The sequence below is a fragment of the Pipistrellus kuhlii genome, unplaced genomic scaffold (genome assembly GCF_014108245.1).
Source record: "Pipistrellus kuhlii isolate mPipKuh1 unplaced genomic scaffold, mPipKuh1.p scaffold_m20_p_13, whole genome shotgun sequence".
NCBI classification, from domain to species: Eukaryota; Metazoa; Chordata; class Mammalia; order Chiroptera; family Vespertilionidae; genus Pipistrellus; species Pipistrellus kuhlii.
The window spans coordinates 25,557,171-25,577,512 of NW_023425438.1; the positions used below are offsets into that span (position 1 = coordinate 25,557,171).

Here is a 20,342-nt window from a genome sequence, read left to right on the forward strand (position 1 = left end):
TATGAGACCAAAATAAAATTTTACTGATAAATACACAAAAATAAATAAATATATGTACAGAATTTCTAAAATTTTTGTTCAACTTTATAAAACTGTCATTAATTCCAGTGCAGAATATTAGTCTTTACTAAACAGATGCTACTATCTGACTAGGCAGAAGAGGCAATATATATTAACAAAATCAGCTAAAATATTTTAAAATGTCTAATAAAGTATAAGATATGTAGCCTATGTACAAAAATACACAATTCACAGGACTATGCAGTATACTAAAATAGTTACAATGTTTTCTGGAATTTTCTATAAAACTGTGTGGGCTGCAAAACACTCCAAATCCTTACTATCAGAAGAGGCCTGATATGGATGACTCAGTTCTTTCCCATATCTGCCTGACTGCCAACATAAGTAAAGCAAAGCTCTTTTTAAAGAGAACCCAGTATTCTCAGCGTAAGAGTGAAGATTTAACTTTGAACTATTCACTGGACCCTTGAATAATATGATTTTTGAGAACCCCGTCACCAAGTCATAGCATATCTGAAAATAGCCCAAACTATTCAATAAGTACATATTATACCCTAATATTGAGTCTCCTAAAACTGAAGGCCAATAAATGCTTTAGCCTTAGAACATAGCGTTAAAAAATGGCACCCAATAATTTTTTAAAATACATTTTTATTGATTTCAGAGGAAGGGACAGGGAGAGACAGACAGAAACATCAATGATGAGACTCAATCATTGGCTGCCTCCTGCACGCCTCTACAGGGGATCGGGCCCACAACCCAGGCATGTGCTCTTGACCGGAATCGAACCTGCAACTCATCAGCCTGCAGGCTGACACTCCAACCACTGACCCATACCGACTAGGGCACCCAAAGAGTTTTTAAGTCAGAGATTACTACACAAACAGGAGAGGGGGTGGAAAGATTTCTTAAGATACGGGAATTTACCATTCACACCTTCTGGTATTTAACTTGGTTTGACAATTTTAAAAAATAGTCGAGAGGGCAAGAATGTGTAATAATATCCATTCATCTAAACATTAAATATACCTAATAACTCCATGGCATATTAAAAAGGCAAAACAGGAGCCCTGGAAATTCAACCTTGCATAGTGATATCTAATTCTTCAGTTTATATGGGCTTTGCAATTTATTAAGCTTACAGCAAAAACTATTGTAGTTCACATAAATCAACTGACATTCTGCCCATTTCTTAGAAAAGTTTTAAAACTAGAGTTCCTTTAGGTTTGGTAAACTAAGCAAAAACGTGCTTACATTTGAAATTTTGATGAGATAAACAATATGTTAAAATATAAAGTTATGTGGGCTAAGATTATTGTGAGGATCAATTGAATTAGTGTTAGGCAAAATGCCTTATGCAGGTGTCTGACAAAAAGTAGGCCTTATTTAAGTGCTAGCCATTTATGATTAGTATTATGCTAAAAATAACAAACTAAAAGGGACAAGACCCTTAAAACACATCTAAGAAAGCATATATATTAAGCCATCTAATTCTAGGCAATACCCAATACCTTTCAAATCAGAAGTGCCTATACACACAAATTATTCTTTGCTATGTAATTCTATTATTTTGCAGCTGAGAAAATTTTATAATATATGAATAGTTTATAGGTCCTATTTCACATTAAATCCCAACTTCGTAGGCAAATAAAAAACATAAATCTGTTTTTAAAAAATCATCATTTATTTTGTTTGCCTTCAAATATTTAAATAAATAAAAAATTTTTCAATGATAATTTTTAAACAGAGCAGATACATCCCAACAGCATTTTGATTTTGGGACAGGAACCCATTTCCTCTTAAAAGGAGGATTCCAAAGGAGAGGACAACAGAAAAGTGCTTTACCTATAATGCAAGTAAATAAATTCTTAATGTCTAAATTCTAAGTCCTACTGCATATTTTTGGGAAGGGGGAGGGAAGGAGATAGTCTCCTTTTCCTGAAATCAAAATCAAACTTACATAAAACTTTTTAAATAAACTGTTCAAAGTTCATGCCTGGCAACTTCTCTCTCCTCAAAGTCCATATCCTAAGTACTGCCCCCAAGTATGACAAAAACCAGTAAGGAAAACATCCCCAAGCATGCCCTAAAATTTCCTACGTTGTTTCTCTTCTCCTCGTGTCTGGAATCAAAACTCTCATTTTCTTAGTGCACTTACCTCATTAGTAGGAAATGTACATGATTATATTAATCCCTACCTAAAGAATAAAAAAACTCTTCTCTACAACCAGAAAAGGGGGGGAGGGGAAGGAGGGAGGGAGGGAGGGAGGGAGGGAGAGAGGGAGGGAGGGAGGGGGAGGGAGGGAGGGAGAGAGGGAGAGAGAGAGAGAGAGAGAGAGAGAGAGAGAGATTAGAAAGTGTATTTTGGCATAGGCAGCAATACGTAAGCTATAGGTCTGCCCTAGCCAGTTCTCCCAAGATTCTTTCTTTTCCGTGTCTTTCCTTCGGAACCCCAGAAAATTTCATGTTTTGTTTAGCTTTGTTTTCTTAACAATGTTGGCATAAAGGAAATAAAGCGGGAACAAGGCAGGCATTTGGATTGAAAGTACTACTCTAAACTGGGAATTGCTTGTGCACAATTCTTGATAGCTAAAATAGTTGTTTCTACTTCCAGCAACAAAAAACAGCATTCATGTTTTAAATAAACAACTGTAGTTACACAGTAGTTATGAACTTACTTCAAGATTTAATTATCCTGAGTTATGAAACTAAACATATGTCTCGCTACTGAAAGGTATTAAACAGCACTGTTTAATGTGCTGTAATATAATGCCCTCTATGGACTAAATTATAGCACTTCAACACATTAACTACTTAATTGAAACTTAAGATATGGAGAAATACTTTAGTCTAGAAAATAAATGACAATACAAGTTAAAATGGCAAAAAAAAATTAGCATTTTTTAGTCTATAAACAATTTTGCATAAATTGCTAAAAAATGAGTACTAAAAACCATAGGAAGAAATGGAAAAGTATTACTGAATGAGAAAAAAAAAATGTTGACTTCTTGTATTATAATCTAAAATAAATATATAGCTATTCCAAAAAAGATAAGGCATTTTTAATTTGGAATTTAAAAATAGTCTTTAGGCTCTGAAACCTTAAAACCTTTAATTTTCATTAAAGTACACAGGTTTGGGGAAAATTCTTAAGGTCATTTCATAATGCTTGTAATAGCATGATTCAAGCATTTGTTTCATTCAATACAATGTCAAGATTCAAAATCCTGTTATAAAGTCTTTTATTTTTAGTATGAAACAAATACCCACAATTCACTAAATTTCTCTGCCCAACTGATTATAGTCCATGTGGTCAATTACAGAGTATGCCATAGACCTCATTTTCTGTCTACAACACTAGGTGGCACCAACACCCACAGTACAGTTGACTGTCTGACCCAGGGCATGAAATCTGGCAGTGCTGATTTTCTGTGTGTCCCCGTGTTCCCTAGGATTGTTTCCTGGTAGTAGGAAATTAGATCAGAGTATGCTGGGAACAGGAAAATAACTTCACCACCAAAAAGTATGTGGGACAAAATAATCTCTGACCAGAATTCAAAATCAATTTTGAATAGATCAGAATTAAATGTAAAATGAATCTATAAATAAGTAAATAAAGTTACAGATCTCCCTATGTGAACATTTAAAATGTCCCGCAAAATTAAAATTCTTTAGAAAGCTGGGGGAAAACTGTGACATAAGAGTATGCATCCTTTGTATATAAAGAACTCTCAAAATTAAAGGTGAAAATCTAAATTTAAAAATAAGCAAAGGAGCCCTGACCAGTGTGGCTCAGCTGGTTGGAGCATCCTCCTGTGCACTGAAAGGTGGTGCGTTTGATTCCTGGTCAGGGCACAGACCCAGGTTTCAGATTCCAGCCTCTGTTGGATGTTTATTATTCTCTTTCTCTTCCTCTCTTTTAAATCAATTTAAAAACAACAACAACAACAACAACCCCACTGGGTTTGGCTCAGTGGAAAGAGCTTCGTCAGCCTGCGGACTAACAGATCCCAGGTTCGATTCCGATAAAGGGGGTGTGCCTGGGTTGAGGGCATATCCCCAGTGCGAGGTGTGCAGGAGGCAGCTGATTGATGTTTCTCTCTCTTTTTTTTTTTTTTTTTTTTTTAATATATTTTATTGGTTTTTTACAGAGAGGAAGAGAGAGAGAGAGAGAGAGCTAGAAACGTCGATGAGAGAGAAACATCGACCAGCTGCCTCTTGCACACCCCCTACTGGGGATGTGCCCGCAACCAACGTACATGCCTCTGACCAGAATCGAACCTGGGACCTTTCAGTCTGCAGACCGACGCTCTACCACTGAGCCAAACCGGTTTCGGCTGATGTTTCTCTCTTATCCGTGTTTCTGGCTCTCTATCCCTCTCCCTTCCTCTTTGGAAAAAAAAAAATCAATAAAAAAATATATAGTTTTTAAAACACCCACATATCCTCAAGTGAAAATTAAAAAAAAAAAAAAAAAAAAAAAATGAGCCAAGGATATGAACAGGCAATTCACACAGAAATTACAAATAGCCAATAAATATATGGGAACATGTTCACCTTCACTTAAACTTATCAAACTCATAAAGGTTTTCAATTTGGTTTTAAATGACAAATACAGAATGTCTGGAAGAATCCATAAGAAATACATTAGACTAGGAAGGCGCACTAAGTGTTTACTTGAGACAGGATGACCTACTATCACAGTACTTTTTAAATTTTGTATATGTGAAGGTATTATCTTCCCAAGAAAATATATATAATCAACTGATGGTGATAGAGAAATGGTATTTTCTTACTCTGTTAAAAGGGGTAAAAATTAGTTCTGGATATCATCCTCCCTCCTGACTCCTTACAAGTGCTTTTAATTCGACATTTGCTCCATCGTTTAAAAAGGGGCAGGGCTTCTTCCACCCCATTATCTCCTCACTTTGCTAACACTCTTTCTCCATAGTATCAAACTTTCTTTAAAACTGTTAACACTTAATATCTACTTTCTAAAATCCCATTCATTCCTCAGCCCTAGTAGCCCTGCCCACTCACACCACCTGCCACTGTCAGGCCAACATCTTCCCTTCTTTTTGATAAATTCTTAATCCCTAATTTTAGGTGAGCTAGTATTTGATAACACACCAACCCTTCCACCTTTAAAGTTCCTCTTCTCTTGGTTTTCCCTCATTGATCTGTGGCCTTAATTACTATACCAGAACCCGTGGCAAATCCTATATAATAAAAGGCTAATATGCAAATTGACCAAATGGCAGAACAACAGGTCGCTATGATGCACACTGACCACCAGGGGGCAGACGCTCAACACAAAGAGTCAGTGCGCTCCCACAAGGGGATGCCGCTCAGCCAGAAGCTGGGCTCGTGGTTGGCGAGCGCAGTGGCAGCACTAGAGAAGTCCAACTACCAGCTTAGGCCCACTCCCTGCAGTCAGATATCCCCTGAGGGCTCCCAGATCGTGAGAGGGTGCAGGCTGAGCTGAGGGATTCCCCCCTCCCCTCCAGTGCATGAATTTCATGCACCGGGCCTCTAGTGCACACATAAAAGCAAAGTCTCTCTCAAGAATTTCCTACATATAATATCCATCATTTCTTGGCTGTCCCTTAAGTAATATACTAGTATTACCAATATATTTTAAACTTATTTTTTATCTTCTCTCCTTAAATCTCACTTCATTCTTCAAAATCCCCGAACACAGTTTCTCATACTGCCAACCATGTATTTGCACATATTGAGCCATCTTTAATACCTCCCCTGATCCTTCATGTTCATGTCCAACCAAACCCCAAGTCCTACTAGCATGCCATCAGGCTCATCCCACTGCCGTAATGTTCACAGCCTCCTCTTTCTTAGACTGCAGCAACACTTTCTACACTGGTCTCTGTCAGCAGTACTACCCATTTGCAACAAACACATAAGCAGATTCAGTAGAATCCACATAATCACTACATATTTTCATAGAAAACACAACTAAGTAACAAACACATTTTCAAATCACTTTACACACAAATCGGGTCATGGGAAATGTAGAGACAAAAGAAAAAAAGATGAGACTAAGTCAAATTAATTAATAGCATACCTCAATTTATACTTTTCAACAAAATGCCTACTACTCAGTATACCTAACTTTACACCTATTACTGGGAAATACTGCAGTATATTGAAATAGTAGGGACATTACAGGAAGGTTCTTTTGTTCAAAGATTTTAAAAATTAATTTATGGGAAAACAAAAGTAAATGCACCTGAAAATGTTTTTAACACCTCTTGCTCTTCGTGCTATCAGGAAACACTGAAGCAAAAAGAAATATACGCTGAAGCCAATTCTAACAAAATTTTTTTTTTCTAGTTCCCTGGGAAATATACAAATGATCAATGAATAATTGTGTGGAAAAGTTAAGAACAAGGGTAACAGATGAGGGCAAGAGAGGCAGAAAAAGCACTAAAACCTTTAACTGGGACAGAAGAGGATTCTATCAATGTGATGGGATGGACTGGACACTACAAATGTAGTACACTACACAAAATGCAGTGAAATGTTCCATGGGAAGTCAAAAGTTGGCAAGAGAAAAAAAAAGCACAAAACAATGTATGGATTCATTACCTGAAGTTTTACTCAGCTCTGCTGAAATTATAGCAGACGGTGATCTGTTCTCTTTCTCTGTACCAGCAGGGAGTTTTTTCTCAGCTTCTTTCACAAGAACTTGGGGTTTAACTACAGTCCCTATCTCTGGTTGAGTGGCCGAAGCAGACACATCTGGAGGTAGTGAGGGCACCTTTGCGATATCAGACCTTTCTTTGGAGACTTCCTCTGGCACACGGACTTGATCGTCAGCCTTATGCTGTACGTGCTTGAAGAAAATGTCATGGGGTAATTCTGAGCGAGGCAAGGACCCGGCTCCATCCTCAGCATTAGCAATTTCACCTTTGTGGGATACGCCTAGGTCAGTGTATTCCCTGGCTAATTTAGAAGAATCGGTTCTGGAACTGACAAATGTGGGGAACTCATCTATGATCTCAATGGGAGAAGAGTCTGAAAACGTTTCGCTCTCTCTGACTTTTGCTTCCTTGGCAACAAACAAGCCGTCGTTTGAATAAACGGCAGCACCGAGCTCCTCCATCTGCAAAGGCGTTTTCTCCTTTTGGGTCCATGTGGGAACTTCACCAGGTGATATGGTGCCTTTTGTGGTGCCTAAACTGGGCTGGAATGATTCCAAATACGGCTTCCCCCCTTTAGGTGGTGGTGATGCTCTGACTTTTTCCTTAGTTTCATGTTCTATCATGAACTCAGTCGAAGCTTCGACAAGGCTTTCTTTCGTCAGAATCACAGCTTCATCTTGTTGCTGTGGAACTTCAGGAATGGAGTCATCGCTAAATAAGTCCACTGGTTCCGAATCAGGGGAGGAATCTTCAGCGAGGTCTGAGGGCTCAGGCTCTGACTGTGCGGCTTTGGCTATTTCTGAATAATTAGAGAAATCTGGAGTCGGTTCAGCCGAGACCTTTGTCTCTTTAATTAAATCGCATGCGATCGATATATAAGGAGCTTCTGTTTCTTGAGCAGCTACAGTCATGCTTGCAGGCTCTTTGACGTCTTCCTGGGTGCCTGACCCTTTTTTAAGTGACACGTTCATGGCTTCTTCATACGGTGGTGGATTTTCAGGCTCTAGTTTCATGCTTTCGTAGTTCATCGGAGGAGGAGCGTCTAACGGGGCTGCACTGGGCTGCGATCCGGAAGCACCAGCACCGGGAGCTACAGAACTTAACGGTGCTTCCATCACAATGTCAGGCAAAACGGGTGAAGGAGTAGCTTCGGACTCTTCAAAAGATGGGCAAAGCTGTGCTGCCGAGTAGAGGGACTCCTGCAGAGCTTCTGAGGTTTGAACCAAGTCCATTTTTGTCTCGAATGCAATCTTCGCACCCGTGGCTTCGTTCAGTTCACTTTCACACGCTTCCTGCACTAAATCTGGGGTCAGACCTTCGGGCATGTTCGTCATCCCTTCCCCCAGCACCTTCGATAAACTAGTTGTTGTGACATAATCTGTCTCAGAATCCTGGGCTGCCACAGGGAAAGGGTGTGATGATTTGGTGCCAGTGCTCTTCTCTGTTGTAATTTGAGCCTTCTTCTCTTCTATCTTTTTTTCATCTGTCTTGTTTTCTGAAGCATGGTCTTCCAGCCTAGGGAAGGTATTTGTTGACATGCTTTCGGTTGCTGTTGGGTTGAAGGGAGTGCATGTGATGTATGTTCCTGAACCATCTTTTACAGCTTCTGGGGTACTGGGAAAGGAAGCATCGTCGTTACTGCTCTCACTATCTCTCTCAGGGTTTGTCTGATCAAGGCTATCCACAAAATATTTCTTATCCACTTTACTCTCCAACTTGCTCTCTATATTGCCTGCGGTAGCCAAGACATCACTGTCTTGCTTATTATCAATACCTCTTACTTCCCATACTCGCTCAAACGGTTTAAAGTCTGCATATTCTTCCCTCATAGGAGCTCCTGCTATTCCTCTCTCTTCATTAAAACGGTCCCTTCCTTTTTCTGGAAACATAACGTCCTTCTCTTCTTTAGTGAAGTTACTAAGGGCTATAGGTGACTCCTGCTGATTATGGAGGACATTTTTACTAACTAAATCATCCTCTTCATCTTTAGTCTTCACAGTTATTTCCTTCCTAGGGTCTGCTACTGTGATGGCAGATTCTGCTTTTGGAGAACCACTGATGGATGACCTCATTTCTGAATATCTCAATTCTGAAAACCCTATTAAATCTTTGTCTACAAATGGATTCTTTGTCTTTCCTGAAAACTCTCTGGAAGCTTCCTTTGAAGTTTCTTGAATTGTTCCTTTGGTGGGTAATACTGCTGGTAAATTACCAAAGTATTCATGTTCTTTAAAAGAAGTAGCTGAGAGGGAAGAGAGAGAAGGAAGAGAAGCAGCAGTCTCAAGCAGGACAGATGGGAAATCCTCTTGACCAGCGGAAACAGTGTTACCTGGCTGCTCCTTCAAGTCCATAATTTTTTCTGTGGCCATGGACAGAAAGGAAAGTTAGAGAATGCCAGTGTTCTCAGAGTTAATGTATGCTCTATTACAGATTCAAAATAATGTTAGTAAAAAACTTGCTATTAACTAAAATGAAATGTAGCAATTAATAACAAGTAGACTGGAACCATTACTAAAAAAATTAATGCTTTTATCAATAAAACCTGTGTATGGCTACAGAGGTAATTATACATCATGCAAAGACAAAAATCAGTCTTTAAGAAATACCTCAAGCATAATCACTAAAAAAAGCTAATTTTAACTGGTTTTAGAGGGGAAAAGAGGATTTGAGAAGAGAGTTTGACAGTTTAGGAAAGAAAAGCCACTGGACAATTAAATGCCACAGAATGACATTCGTTCACGTGGAGGTCTTGCAGCTATACAGCAAGTCAATTTTACTTGGAGAAATGGAACAGTCAATATGTAAGTGTAAATCAAGGGACCAAGAATTCTTATGTAATTTCCAATTATTAATCAAAAGTTCTGCCCATTTCCCCGTGGGACATGGCATGTAAAATGCAATTTCAACTTTTTCAGTAGATATTATGTGAACCATGTTAATTTTTAGTAAATTCAAACTACTCTGTACAGAGTTAACAAAACTAAAGCGTTAGAGTTAGAATACGCAGAGGTAAAAGGCTAGCAGAAAGAACTTGCCTGCAGAGGAGTGTATCACAGGCTCAGATGCAGCAGGAAGAGCAAAGAGTGTCTCATCTGAAAAACAAATAGAATATAACCTCAGCAGAAATAAAGGCAGAGCTGGAAGGAGCCTAAAGATAAGAGGAGCAAGTAAGGGTTCAGTTTGGAGTGAGTTAATACAAACTTCACCTACAGAGAACAAAGCCAAGATGGGAAGGAAAAGGTAGTACCATTAGTAGAACCACTAATTCAGACTAAGTTACCAGATATATGTGTATTATAGAGTTGGTTAAATGGTATCCTTACAACTACTATCATTTTTCAAGAGGCAAAAACGTGTGTATGTACACATCATGAACCAAAATGGCTTTAAGATACTATTTTTCTTACTTAATATACCACATCCAAAGCTTTTATTCACATTTTCAGTTAAATTATCTTGTACTAATTAAGCCAAATTTTTAAAGATGCATTTGAATAAAATTAATACGACATTTGCTTATTCATTTTTATTGGCATGTGTTCAGTTCAGAAGAACTTTCGAAGAATGCATTTTCTTATGCCAGGTTGTCTACCTTTAAATAAAAATATCCTAAGAGTCACTGCACACTATTTTTTAAAGACATCAGTTCTATCACCATTGTCCAAATTACAAAGAAAATACTAATTATCATTAGAAAGATCATTATTATCGCCAGTCTTATTTTGTTTACAATTAACATTGAGGGCTACTTGTTATTCTAAGTACTTTACACACAAAAACTCATTTTACTCCTTAGAACCCCATTGCTACAAGGGTTGTTGTTACTATCCCCATGTAACAGACTAAAAAACCACCACCACTGAGGGACAGAACTTAAGGAACTCACTCAAAACACGATGCAACTAGTGAGAATCAGGCAATTCAACCCAGAGCCCATTTTCTTAACTGAAATATATTATGGACTGAATATTTGTGACACCCCCCCCCCCACACACACACACACACATTTTGTATGTTGAAGCCCTACCCTCCAACGTGATGGTATGTGCAATTAGGGCCTTCGGAAGGAAATTAGGGTTACCTGGTAGGATAGGATTAGTGTCCTTATAAGAAAAGACACTAGAGAGCTTGATGCTCACCCTTCCCTGTCTCTCCATTCTTCTGTGCCCGTGCACATGCGCGCACACACACACACACACACACACACACACACACCCATGCATGAATGCACGCACATTGTGAGCAAATGGCAGCCACCTATAAGCAAGAGAAGGAGTCTCAGAATGAAGCCTAGCTGGCACCTTCATCTTGGATTTCTTGGACAGTGAGACAGAAAGGATGAATAAGCTTTAAAAGAAAAAAAAAAGGCCAACAGAAAGAAACTGTGCAAACTGAACTACAGGCAGGGGAAAAAAAGACTGGGGGGAGGAGGGGGGGAGGGATGAACAGAGCTCAGCGACCTGAGAGATAATCAAGCATTTAAAGTATATGTAATTGGAACCCCCTCCAATCACAATAGTGACAGATGCGGGCGGGGGGGTGGGGGGGTGGGGGGTGGGATAAAGATATAACAAACTAAAATTTGTCAACTGTGATGGAAAATACCAATTTACAAATCCAGGAAGCAGAATAAATACAACCCACAAAGAGACACACTGTAAAGGTCAAATTCTTGTAAACCAAAGACTGAGAAAAAAACCTTTAGAACAGGAAAAGGGCAAGGGAAAAGCAATAGAGCCGAAACCGGATTGGCTCAATGGGAACAGCAATAAGAATGACCTGACCTCTCACTGGAAAAAAACATAATCCAAAAGATAATGGACATCCTTAAAGTAATTTTTTTTAAAGGGCAATCTAAAATTATATACACTCAATCATTATTATTCACTAGTTCTCTATTTGCAAATTTGTTTACTGGCTAAATTGGTAATCCCAAAACCAATAGTTACAACAGCAAACATGCCCCTCACCCAGGTTCCCAGGTGAGGTCAAACAAAGAAACCCTATGTCTCCTTTTTCACTCTCAGACTGTAAACACGTATTTTTTTTCCAGCCTACTTAGTGCCACATTTTTTCACATTTTTGTGGCTTTTGTTAGTTATTTTGCTGTTTCAATAGGCTCCTAAGCACAGTGCTTGAAGTGCTGTCTAGTGTTCTTAGCCACAGAAGGTTGTGATGTACCTTACAGAGGAAAATATATGTATTAGATAAACTTCATTTAAGTATGAATTACCATGCTGTTGACCATGTGTTCAATGTTAATGAATCAACAATATATAGTAAATAATGCATCTTTAAATAGAAATACACATCAAACAAAGTTATATATAGATTGGTTAACAAAAATGTTCTGACTAGAGGTTTCCAGGAACCTAACCCTGTATTTCCCCCTAGGGGCAATGATTCAGTATTTATTAATTCGGTGTTTTCTGCGACTCTATAAAACATAACTTCCCTCTCTGACTGGCTTATTTTGCTTAGCATAATGCATAACCCAGGAACACAGACAATAGGATGGGGACAGGGGTGGGGATGGGCTGAAAAAGGTAAATGGGGAAGAAAGGGAACATATGTAATATTTTCAACATTAAAGATTTAAAACAGAAAAAAAAAACCACCATAACTTCCATATATAGCAAGATTGACTGTATTTATAAAATAATATTCTTGAAAAACAAAGACAATAAAGGTATTATTAGATAAAATATGAAAACAAAAACTGAAATTACCATCAAGAGACCTGCACTACAAGAAATGCTAAAGTTCTTTAGACAAAAGGGAAATGACACAAGATAAAAATCGGATTTTCATAAAGGAACAAAGAATGGCGGAATGGTAAATATATGAGTAGATATAAAATATTCTCATTTCTTAATTTCTTTAAATAAGTGATTTTGAAGCACAAATAATTACAATATACAATATTTGTAGAAGCAAAATGTATGACAATAAAAACACAAAGGATGGAAGAATGGCATGGACACATAAAAGGACAAAAACCAGATGGGACAAAGAGAAAACAAAGACTTAAATGAACCATACTAATAAGTATGGTCAATGTAAATGGTCCCAATTAAAAGCAGGTTTTCAGACTAGATAAAAATCCTTCTATGTGACATTTATAGAACACACGCTTTCTATATAAGAACACAAGTGGTTAAAAGTGAAAGGATATACCCCTAGCTGGTTTGGCTCAGTGCTTAGAGTGGTTAGAGCATCGGCCTTCAGGCTGAGGGGTTTCAGATTCTATTCCAGTCAAGGGCACATGCCTGGGGTTGTGGGCTTGATCCCCAGTAGGGGGAGTGCAGGAGGCAGCCATTAAATGATCCCTTTCTGAAATCAACAAAATATCTCTCTCTCTCTCGATAGATAGATAGATAGATGATAGATAGATAGATAGATAGATAGATAGATAGATATAAAAGCCTAAGTTACCGGCCGACCTGTAGCTATGACACACAATGGCCACCGGGGGCAGACATTCAAAGCAGGAATGGAAATCACAGGCATGGAAACATGAAACAGATTGATGAATCTCAGAGGGAAGGGAGGAAGGAGGAGAGCGGGAAGAGATTAACCGAAGATCTTATATGCATACTAGAGACCCGGTACACTCCAACACACAATCCAGGACTGCTAGCTCCCAACCACTCACCTGCCTGCCTGCCTGCCTGATTGCCCCTAACCGCTTCTGCCCGCCAGCCTAAATCACCCCTAACCACTCCCCTGCCAGCCTGATTGACATCTAACTGCACCCCTGCCAGCCTGGTCACCCCTAACTGCCCTCCCCTGCCAGCATGGTAGCCCCCAACTGCCCTCCCCTACTGGCTCAGTCCCCCCCAACTGCCCTCCCCTGCAGGCCTGGTCCCCCCACCAATTGCCCTCTCCTACAGGCCTGTCCCTCCCATCTGCCTTCCCCTATTGGCCATCTTGTGTGTTGGAGTGATGGTCAATTTGCATATTGCTCTTTTATTATATAGGATATGTTAATACCAAAACCAAAAATAGTGCAAGAAAAATTTACAGAAAAATATCCCCTTAAACATACATGCAAAAATCTTTTAACATATTAGCAAATTGAATTCAGCAATATTCAATAATTCATAAAAAGTATATTGATTATCAAAAGGGTTTAATCCCAAAAATATAAGATTGGTTCAACATTGAAAATCAAACAATGAAACTTAGCACATTAACAGTCTAAGAAAGGAAAGTGATATGATTGTTTTAATAGATGCCAAAGACATCTGTTAAAATTCAATACCTATTTCATAAAAATTGTCAACAAATTTGGAGTAGAAGGAAACTTTCTCCACCTAAGTAAGGGTCAGGACATCTATTGGGTTGGCAACTAAGTACTTGCGGGTTTCACACATATGGCTTCAGTTGAATTTTTAGGTTTGCAGACGTAGTACAAATGTAAAACACATTTTGTTATTTGATAGTTGGCTATTCAGCTGTTAATCAGTAAAAAAAGTTTTTTGATCTGTTTTGTAGTTTTCGTTTGGCGTTCGTTGAAAAATGGAAAATCAAAAGGAACATTTTCGTCATATTTTGCTTTTTTATTTCCGCAAAGGGAAAAACGCATCGCAAGCTCATAAAAAGTTATGTGCTGTTTATGGTGACAAAGCCTTAAAAGAACGGCAGTGTCAAAATTGGTTTGCCAAATTTCGTTCTGGTGATTTTTCACTCAAAGATGAAAAACGCTCTGGTCGTCCAGTTGAAGTTGATGACGCCCTAATCAAAGCAATAATCAATTCGGACTGTCACAGTACAACACGTGAGATTGCAGAGAAGCTTCATGTATCACATACATGTATTGAAAATCACTTAAAACAACTTGGCTATGTTCAAAAACTCGATACATGGGTTCCTCACGAACTGAAAGAATCACAGTTAACGCAACGCATTAGCAGCTGCGATTTGCTAAAGAAACGTAATGAAAATGATCCATTTTTAAAACGACTGATAACTGGCGATGAAAAATTGGTTGTTTACAACAGTATCAAGCAGAAAAGATCGTGGAGCAGGCCAGGTGAACCAACTCAAACAACATCAAAAGCTGATATTCATCAAAAGAAGGTTTTGTTATCAGTTTGGTGGGATTACAAAGGAATTGTCTACTTTGAACTCTTACCACCCAACCGAACAATCAATTCTGATGTCTACATTGAACAACTAACGAAATTAAACAATGCAGTTGAAGAAAAGCGGCCCGAATTGACAAATCGAAAAGGTGTTGTATTCCATCATGACAATGCAAGGCCACACACATCTTTGGTCACTCGGCAAAAATTAATGGAGCTTGGTTGAGATGTTTTGCCACATCCACCATATAGTCCTGACCTTGCACCATCTGATTACTTTTTGTTTCGATCTTTACAAAACTCCTTGAATGGTAAAAATTTCAATAATGATGATGATGTCAAATCGTACTTGATTCAGTTTTTTGCTAATAAAAACCAGAAGTTTTTTGAACGTGGGATTATGATGCTGCCTGAAAGATGGCAAAAGGTCATTGATCAAAATGGGCAATACATTACAGAATAAAGTTATTTAGTTCCATGAAAAAATTGATTTTAAATCCGCAATTACTTAGTTGCCAACCCCCAGAAGAACATGCAGCTAACTTCATACTTAATAATGAAAGACTAATTATATTTCCCCCAGATGCAGAATAAAACAAGGAACTTTTTACACCTTTTACTGTACTTCCTTCTTCTTACCACATTTATAGCATAAAGATCAGAAGGGAAAAGTAAAATGATCTCAACTTCCAAACAGCACTGTGTAGTTAGAAAATTCTATGGTTAAAAAAAAAACAAAAACAAACAAACACCTATTAAGCCTTACTAGAGCTAGGAAGTAAATTTAGGAAGATGCAGGATAGTTACAAGAATAGTATGCAATCACTATATGTCCATGTACCAGCAATGCACAAATGAAAAACAAAATTTTTAACTACTATCATTTACAATAGCAACAAAAAACATAAAACACTTGGAAGTAGAGATCAAACAAAGAAGTTGTATGCATGCATATGAGTCTAAACAATGGACACAGACAACAGGGGGGGTGACAGCATGAGTGGGGGATGGGGGAATAGGGGAGGTTGGGGAGTAATGGGGAGATGAAGACACATGTAATACCTTAATCAATAAAGAAAAAAATGTTTTAAAGGTAAATTTAACAATAGAAATGCAAAAATTCTACACTGAAAACTACAAAACACTCCTGAGAGAACACACACTAGTAAACATGACATGAATTGGAAGACTCTTAAAGAGTTTCTTGTGTTTTTGCACATCTTGTGAATGGAGGGATGGGGCACTGGCTGCCTTTGTTCCTATCTTTTCAAAGATGTCTGTATTGCAAACAACCTTAGAGACAGAGGCACAGTCTTTCACTTGAGCAATAAGGCAGGCATGCTTGTTGTGTAAGATTCCGTTTCTCTAAGCCCAAGGTTGCCTGGCCCTCTTCGTGTGGCCCTAAGGCCGTGGTCAGCAAACTGCGGCTCGAGAGCCATGCGGCTCTTTGGCCCCTTGAGTGTGGCTCTTCCACAAAATACCACAGCCTGGGCGAGTCTATTTGGAAGAAGTGACGTTAGAAGTAGTTTGAAGAATTTGGCTCTCATAAGAAATTTCAATCATTGTACTGTTGATAGTTAGCTCTGTTGACTAGTGAGTTTGCAGACCACTGCCCTAAGGAAAAGAAGCTCTGGGAATTTGCCCAAAAAGTGCTGATATTCTGGCTATTACCACTGCTGTGAGTATCAAAGTCCCTTGTTTCTTACCCAGGTATCTGTGTCCTCTGCCAGCATCCATGAGACCATGGCAGGCTAATTTGTTAGCTTGTTATAAGGTAAAATCTCAAACCCTAAGAGGTCAAATCTCCCAATATTGATCTCTAGACTAGGGGTGTCGAACTCAATCAGAGAAGGGGCCAAAATCTAAAATCCAGCCTAAATCGCGGGCCGAATGGTTTACTGAACAGTCATAAACTGTCATTGTGATGGAAACTCAGCGGAGTGCAGTGATGACAGCGTGGTGCGGGCCACATTGCAAGGCCTGGCGGGACGGATTTGGCCCGCGGGCCTTGTGTTTGACACATGTGCTCTAGACTCTCAATACAATCCCAAATTCCCAGCAGGCATTCTATAGAAATGAACAAGTTGACCCTAAAATGTATATAGAAATACAAAGGAATTAGGCAAAAAATTTTGAGGGAAGAAAAAAAGATAAAACTTGGGTGTATTCACACTGCTTGATTTTAAGATTTACTATAAAGTAATAGTAATTAAAACAGTCTGGTTACTGACATAAAGATAGACAAATAGATCAATAGAATCAAATAGATAAAAACATTCTTGACTCACAATGAATGGTTTGACTTTACGAAAAGCGATAAACATTCAATAGAAATCGTACTTTGATTTTAAATTCTGATCATTTCCGGGCTAAGGATATGCAGTAAAATTCTCTGGTGATGCTGAGCCTCATCAGGAAGGTAAACAGATACTCCTCAGTATATTCATTATGTTAGATGATTTTGCCCAACTCTAGGTGGGCAAAATATTAAGTGTTCTGAGAATATCAAAGGTTGGCACGGCTAAGCTATGACGCTTGGTAGGTTAAGTGTATCAAATGCTTTTTTTAACATAGTCATTATTTAATGAGCTAATTCTTTGCTCTCCTTCTTCACCTCTCTTCTTCATTATCTCACTCCTCTACCCACTCCCAACATTGAATGCTAAACATACTTATGTAAACAGACATGGTGTAATGCCAAAGAAAGTTCAGTGCCAATTTCTAATGTGTCTAAATGAATTTCTGACTCAGGATATTTTCAACTTACTATAGGACATACCCACCATCGTAAGTTCAGGAGGATCTGTATGCTTAAACAGACACACTTATATGGTCAACTGATTTTCGTCAAAGGTACCAAAGCAAAAGTCAATAAAGACAAATTCCTTCCAAAACAATTTTGCTGGGCCCAGTCAGTGTGGCTCAGTGGTTGAGCATCAACTCATGAATCAAGAGGTCACCAGTTCAATTCCCAGTCAGGGAACATGCCCAGATTGCAGGCTCCATCCCCAATGGGGTGTATGCAGGAGGCAGCTGTTTGATGATGTTTCTCTCAATGATGTTTCTATCCCTCACCCTTTCTCTCCCTAAAAACCAATAAAAACGTATTTTAAAAAAATGTTTGCTGGATATTTATATGGAAAAAATACATAAATCTGAATCTGTAACTCTTTCGGAGATAAAAATTAATTCAAGATGAATTAAATATAAAAGATTTAAACATAAAAGCTAAAATGATAAAGCTTCTAAAAGAAAACGTAAAATGTTTTTACAACCTTGGTGTGTAGGCAAATGTGTCTTGGCACACATTAAGTATGAACCATAAAAGGAAAACTTGATAAATTAAGACTTCTTCAAAATTATACTCATCAAAAGAAACCAACAATAAAATTAACAGACAAACCAAAGATTAGGAGAATATATTCACAATGCATATATCTAGGGAAAGACTCCTACAAATCAGTAAGAAAATGGCATCTAACCCAATGTTAGAATCGGCAAATTACTTGGATACTTTACAAAAAGAAAATATAGAAGTAGCCAGTAGACGTACAAAAGCCTTCTAATTCATTAGCCATTAGGAAGACCTGAATTAAAACTATAATGAGAAACAACTATTGTACATACCCACTAAAATTTAAAAGACTGATAATATCAAATGTTTGTGAGAATGTGAAGCCATGCTGACTCTCACACATCGCTGGTAGACGTGGAACCACTCTGGAGAACAGTTTGGCAATTCTTTTTAAATAAAGATACCTACCCCATGAACCAGCAATTCTACTCTTACTCAATTCTACTCTCTTTACCCAAGAGAAATGAAAACTAATATCCACAAAAAAGGCCTATACAAAGAAAGTTCACAGCATTCTATTGTTCAGAATAGCCAAAAACTACAAATAATCCAAATGTTCATCAACAAGTAAACAAATAATTAAATTGTAGTATACTCTTATGGAATATTTACTCAGTAGTAAAAAGGAATAAATTACTGATACAACATCATTGTTAATTCTTCAAAACATATTGGGTACAAATAACAAGACACAAGAGTAAATACTGTATGAGTCCATCCATATGATGCTCTATAATCGGCAAAATGATGGTGAAAACAATCTAAACAGTAGCTGCTTGGGATTAGGGGGCCGGGAGAAGGACAGAACAGGAATTAAATTGACTGCTAAGGGTCAAGAGATCTTTCTGGAATGATGAACCTTTTCTGTATCTTGACAGGGGTGTGGGTTAAATGAATAGCTACATTTGTCAAACTACAGAATTGCTAAAACTTAAGATTTATGGAATTTATTGTATATAAATTATATCTTTATTATTTTTAAAAAATATTTTTTATTGATTTCAGAGAGAGAGGGAGAGGAACATCAATGATGTGAGAGAGAATCATTGACTGATTGCCTCCTGCACTCCCTCTACTTAAGATTGAGCCTCACCGAAACTAGTTTGGCTCAGTGGATAGAGCGTTGGCCTGCGGACTGAAAGGTCCCAGGTTCGATTCTGGTCAAGGGCATGTACCTTGGTTGTGGGCACATCCCCAGTAGGGGGTGTGCAGGAGGTAGCTGATCGATGTTTCTCTCTCATCGATGTTTCTGACTATCTCCCTTCCTCTCTGTAAAAAAAATCAATAAAATATATAGTTTTTTAAAAAAAGATTGAGCCTGCAACTCAGACTACCCTTGACCAGAATCCAACTAGGGACCCTTTAGTCAACGCTCTATCCACTGAACCAAACTGGCTAGGACTGTAAGTTATCTGTATAAATAAAACCCTAATATGCAAATAGACCAAATGGCAGAACTGAAAAACTAGTAGCTTGACATGCGCTGACCACCAGGGGACATGCACGGAACATGGCAGGTGTCGGCAGCAGGTGGCAGAGCAAGAAACATGCAGGCATCAGCTGCAGCGGGGGTGGGGCTGCCAGCAGACAGGGGTCAGAGGACATAGCAGGAGCCACCAGGTGGGGGGGTGAAGATGGGCCAAGACTCGCCCCTGTGCCCATAGCAGCCACACAGCCCACAGTTCCTTTCAAGGTGCACAAATTCATGCATTGGGCTCCTGGTATCTTAACAACATTAAAATGACTTTATCCACTAAAATAATAAAAATATCACCCTAGCCAGTTCTGGTTCGGTGGATAGAGCATTGGCCTGCAGACAAAGGACTCTGGGTTTGATTCTGGTCGAGGGCAAGCACCTTAACTGCAGACCCCTTCCAGGCCCATGCAGGAGACAACCAATCAATGTGTTTCTCTCACATCAATGTTTCTCTCCCTCACTGTATCCTTCCCTCTTTCTCTTACTCTCCCTAAAAGTCGATGGAAAAATATCCTCGGGTGAGGATTAACAAAAATAAAATATAAAATAATAAAAACATTAAAGTGAAAAAACTGTACATTTATTCTTCAACAAATTTCAGAGAGAGCCCACAAGCAAGCAAGGGAGGGACCCGACGCATAGACAGACATAAAACAAACCAATCCACTGTAATGTATGGACCTTATTTGGATTCTGATATTTTTTTAAAAAAAGACATATGACATTCACTAAGTAGTAGT

General features: G+C 38.5%; 1 protein-coding gene across 4 annotated transcripts in view; it reads right to left on the reverse strand.

Annotated features, from left to right (window-relative positions):
• Positions 1-20,342, reverse strand: part of RTN4 (reticulon 4) — a 57,181-nt gene that overhangs the window by 31,416 nt on the left and 5,423 nt on the right. The window contains exons 2-3 of one of the 4 annotated variants that reach the window (XM_036435333.2): positions 9,719-9,775; positions 6,628-9,042 (exon numbers count right to left, since the gene is read on the reverse strand). The exons of 1 other annotated variant lie outside the window; for it this stretch is intronic. In XM_036435333.2, the coding sequence (XP_036291226.1) occupies positions 6,628-9,042; positions 9,719-9,775 (2,472 nt within the window). The remainder of the gene's footprint in view (positions 1-6,627; positions 9,043-9,718; positions 9,776-20,342) is intronic. 2 more of the 4 variants (XM_045580751.1, XM_036435339.2) reach the window with 2 other exon arrangements.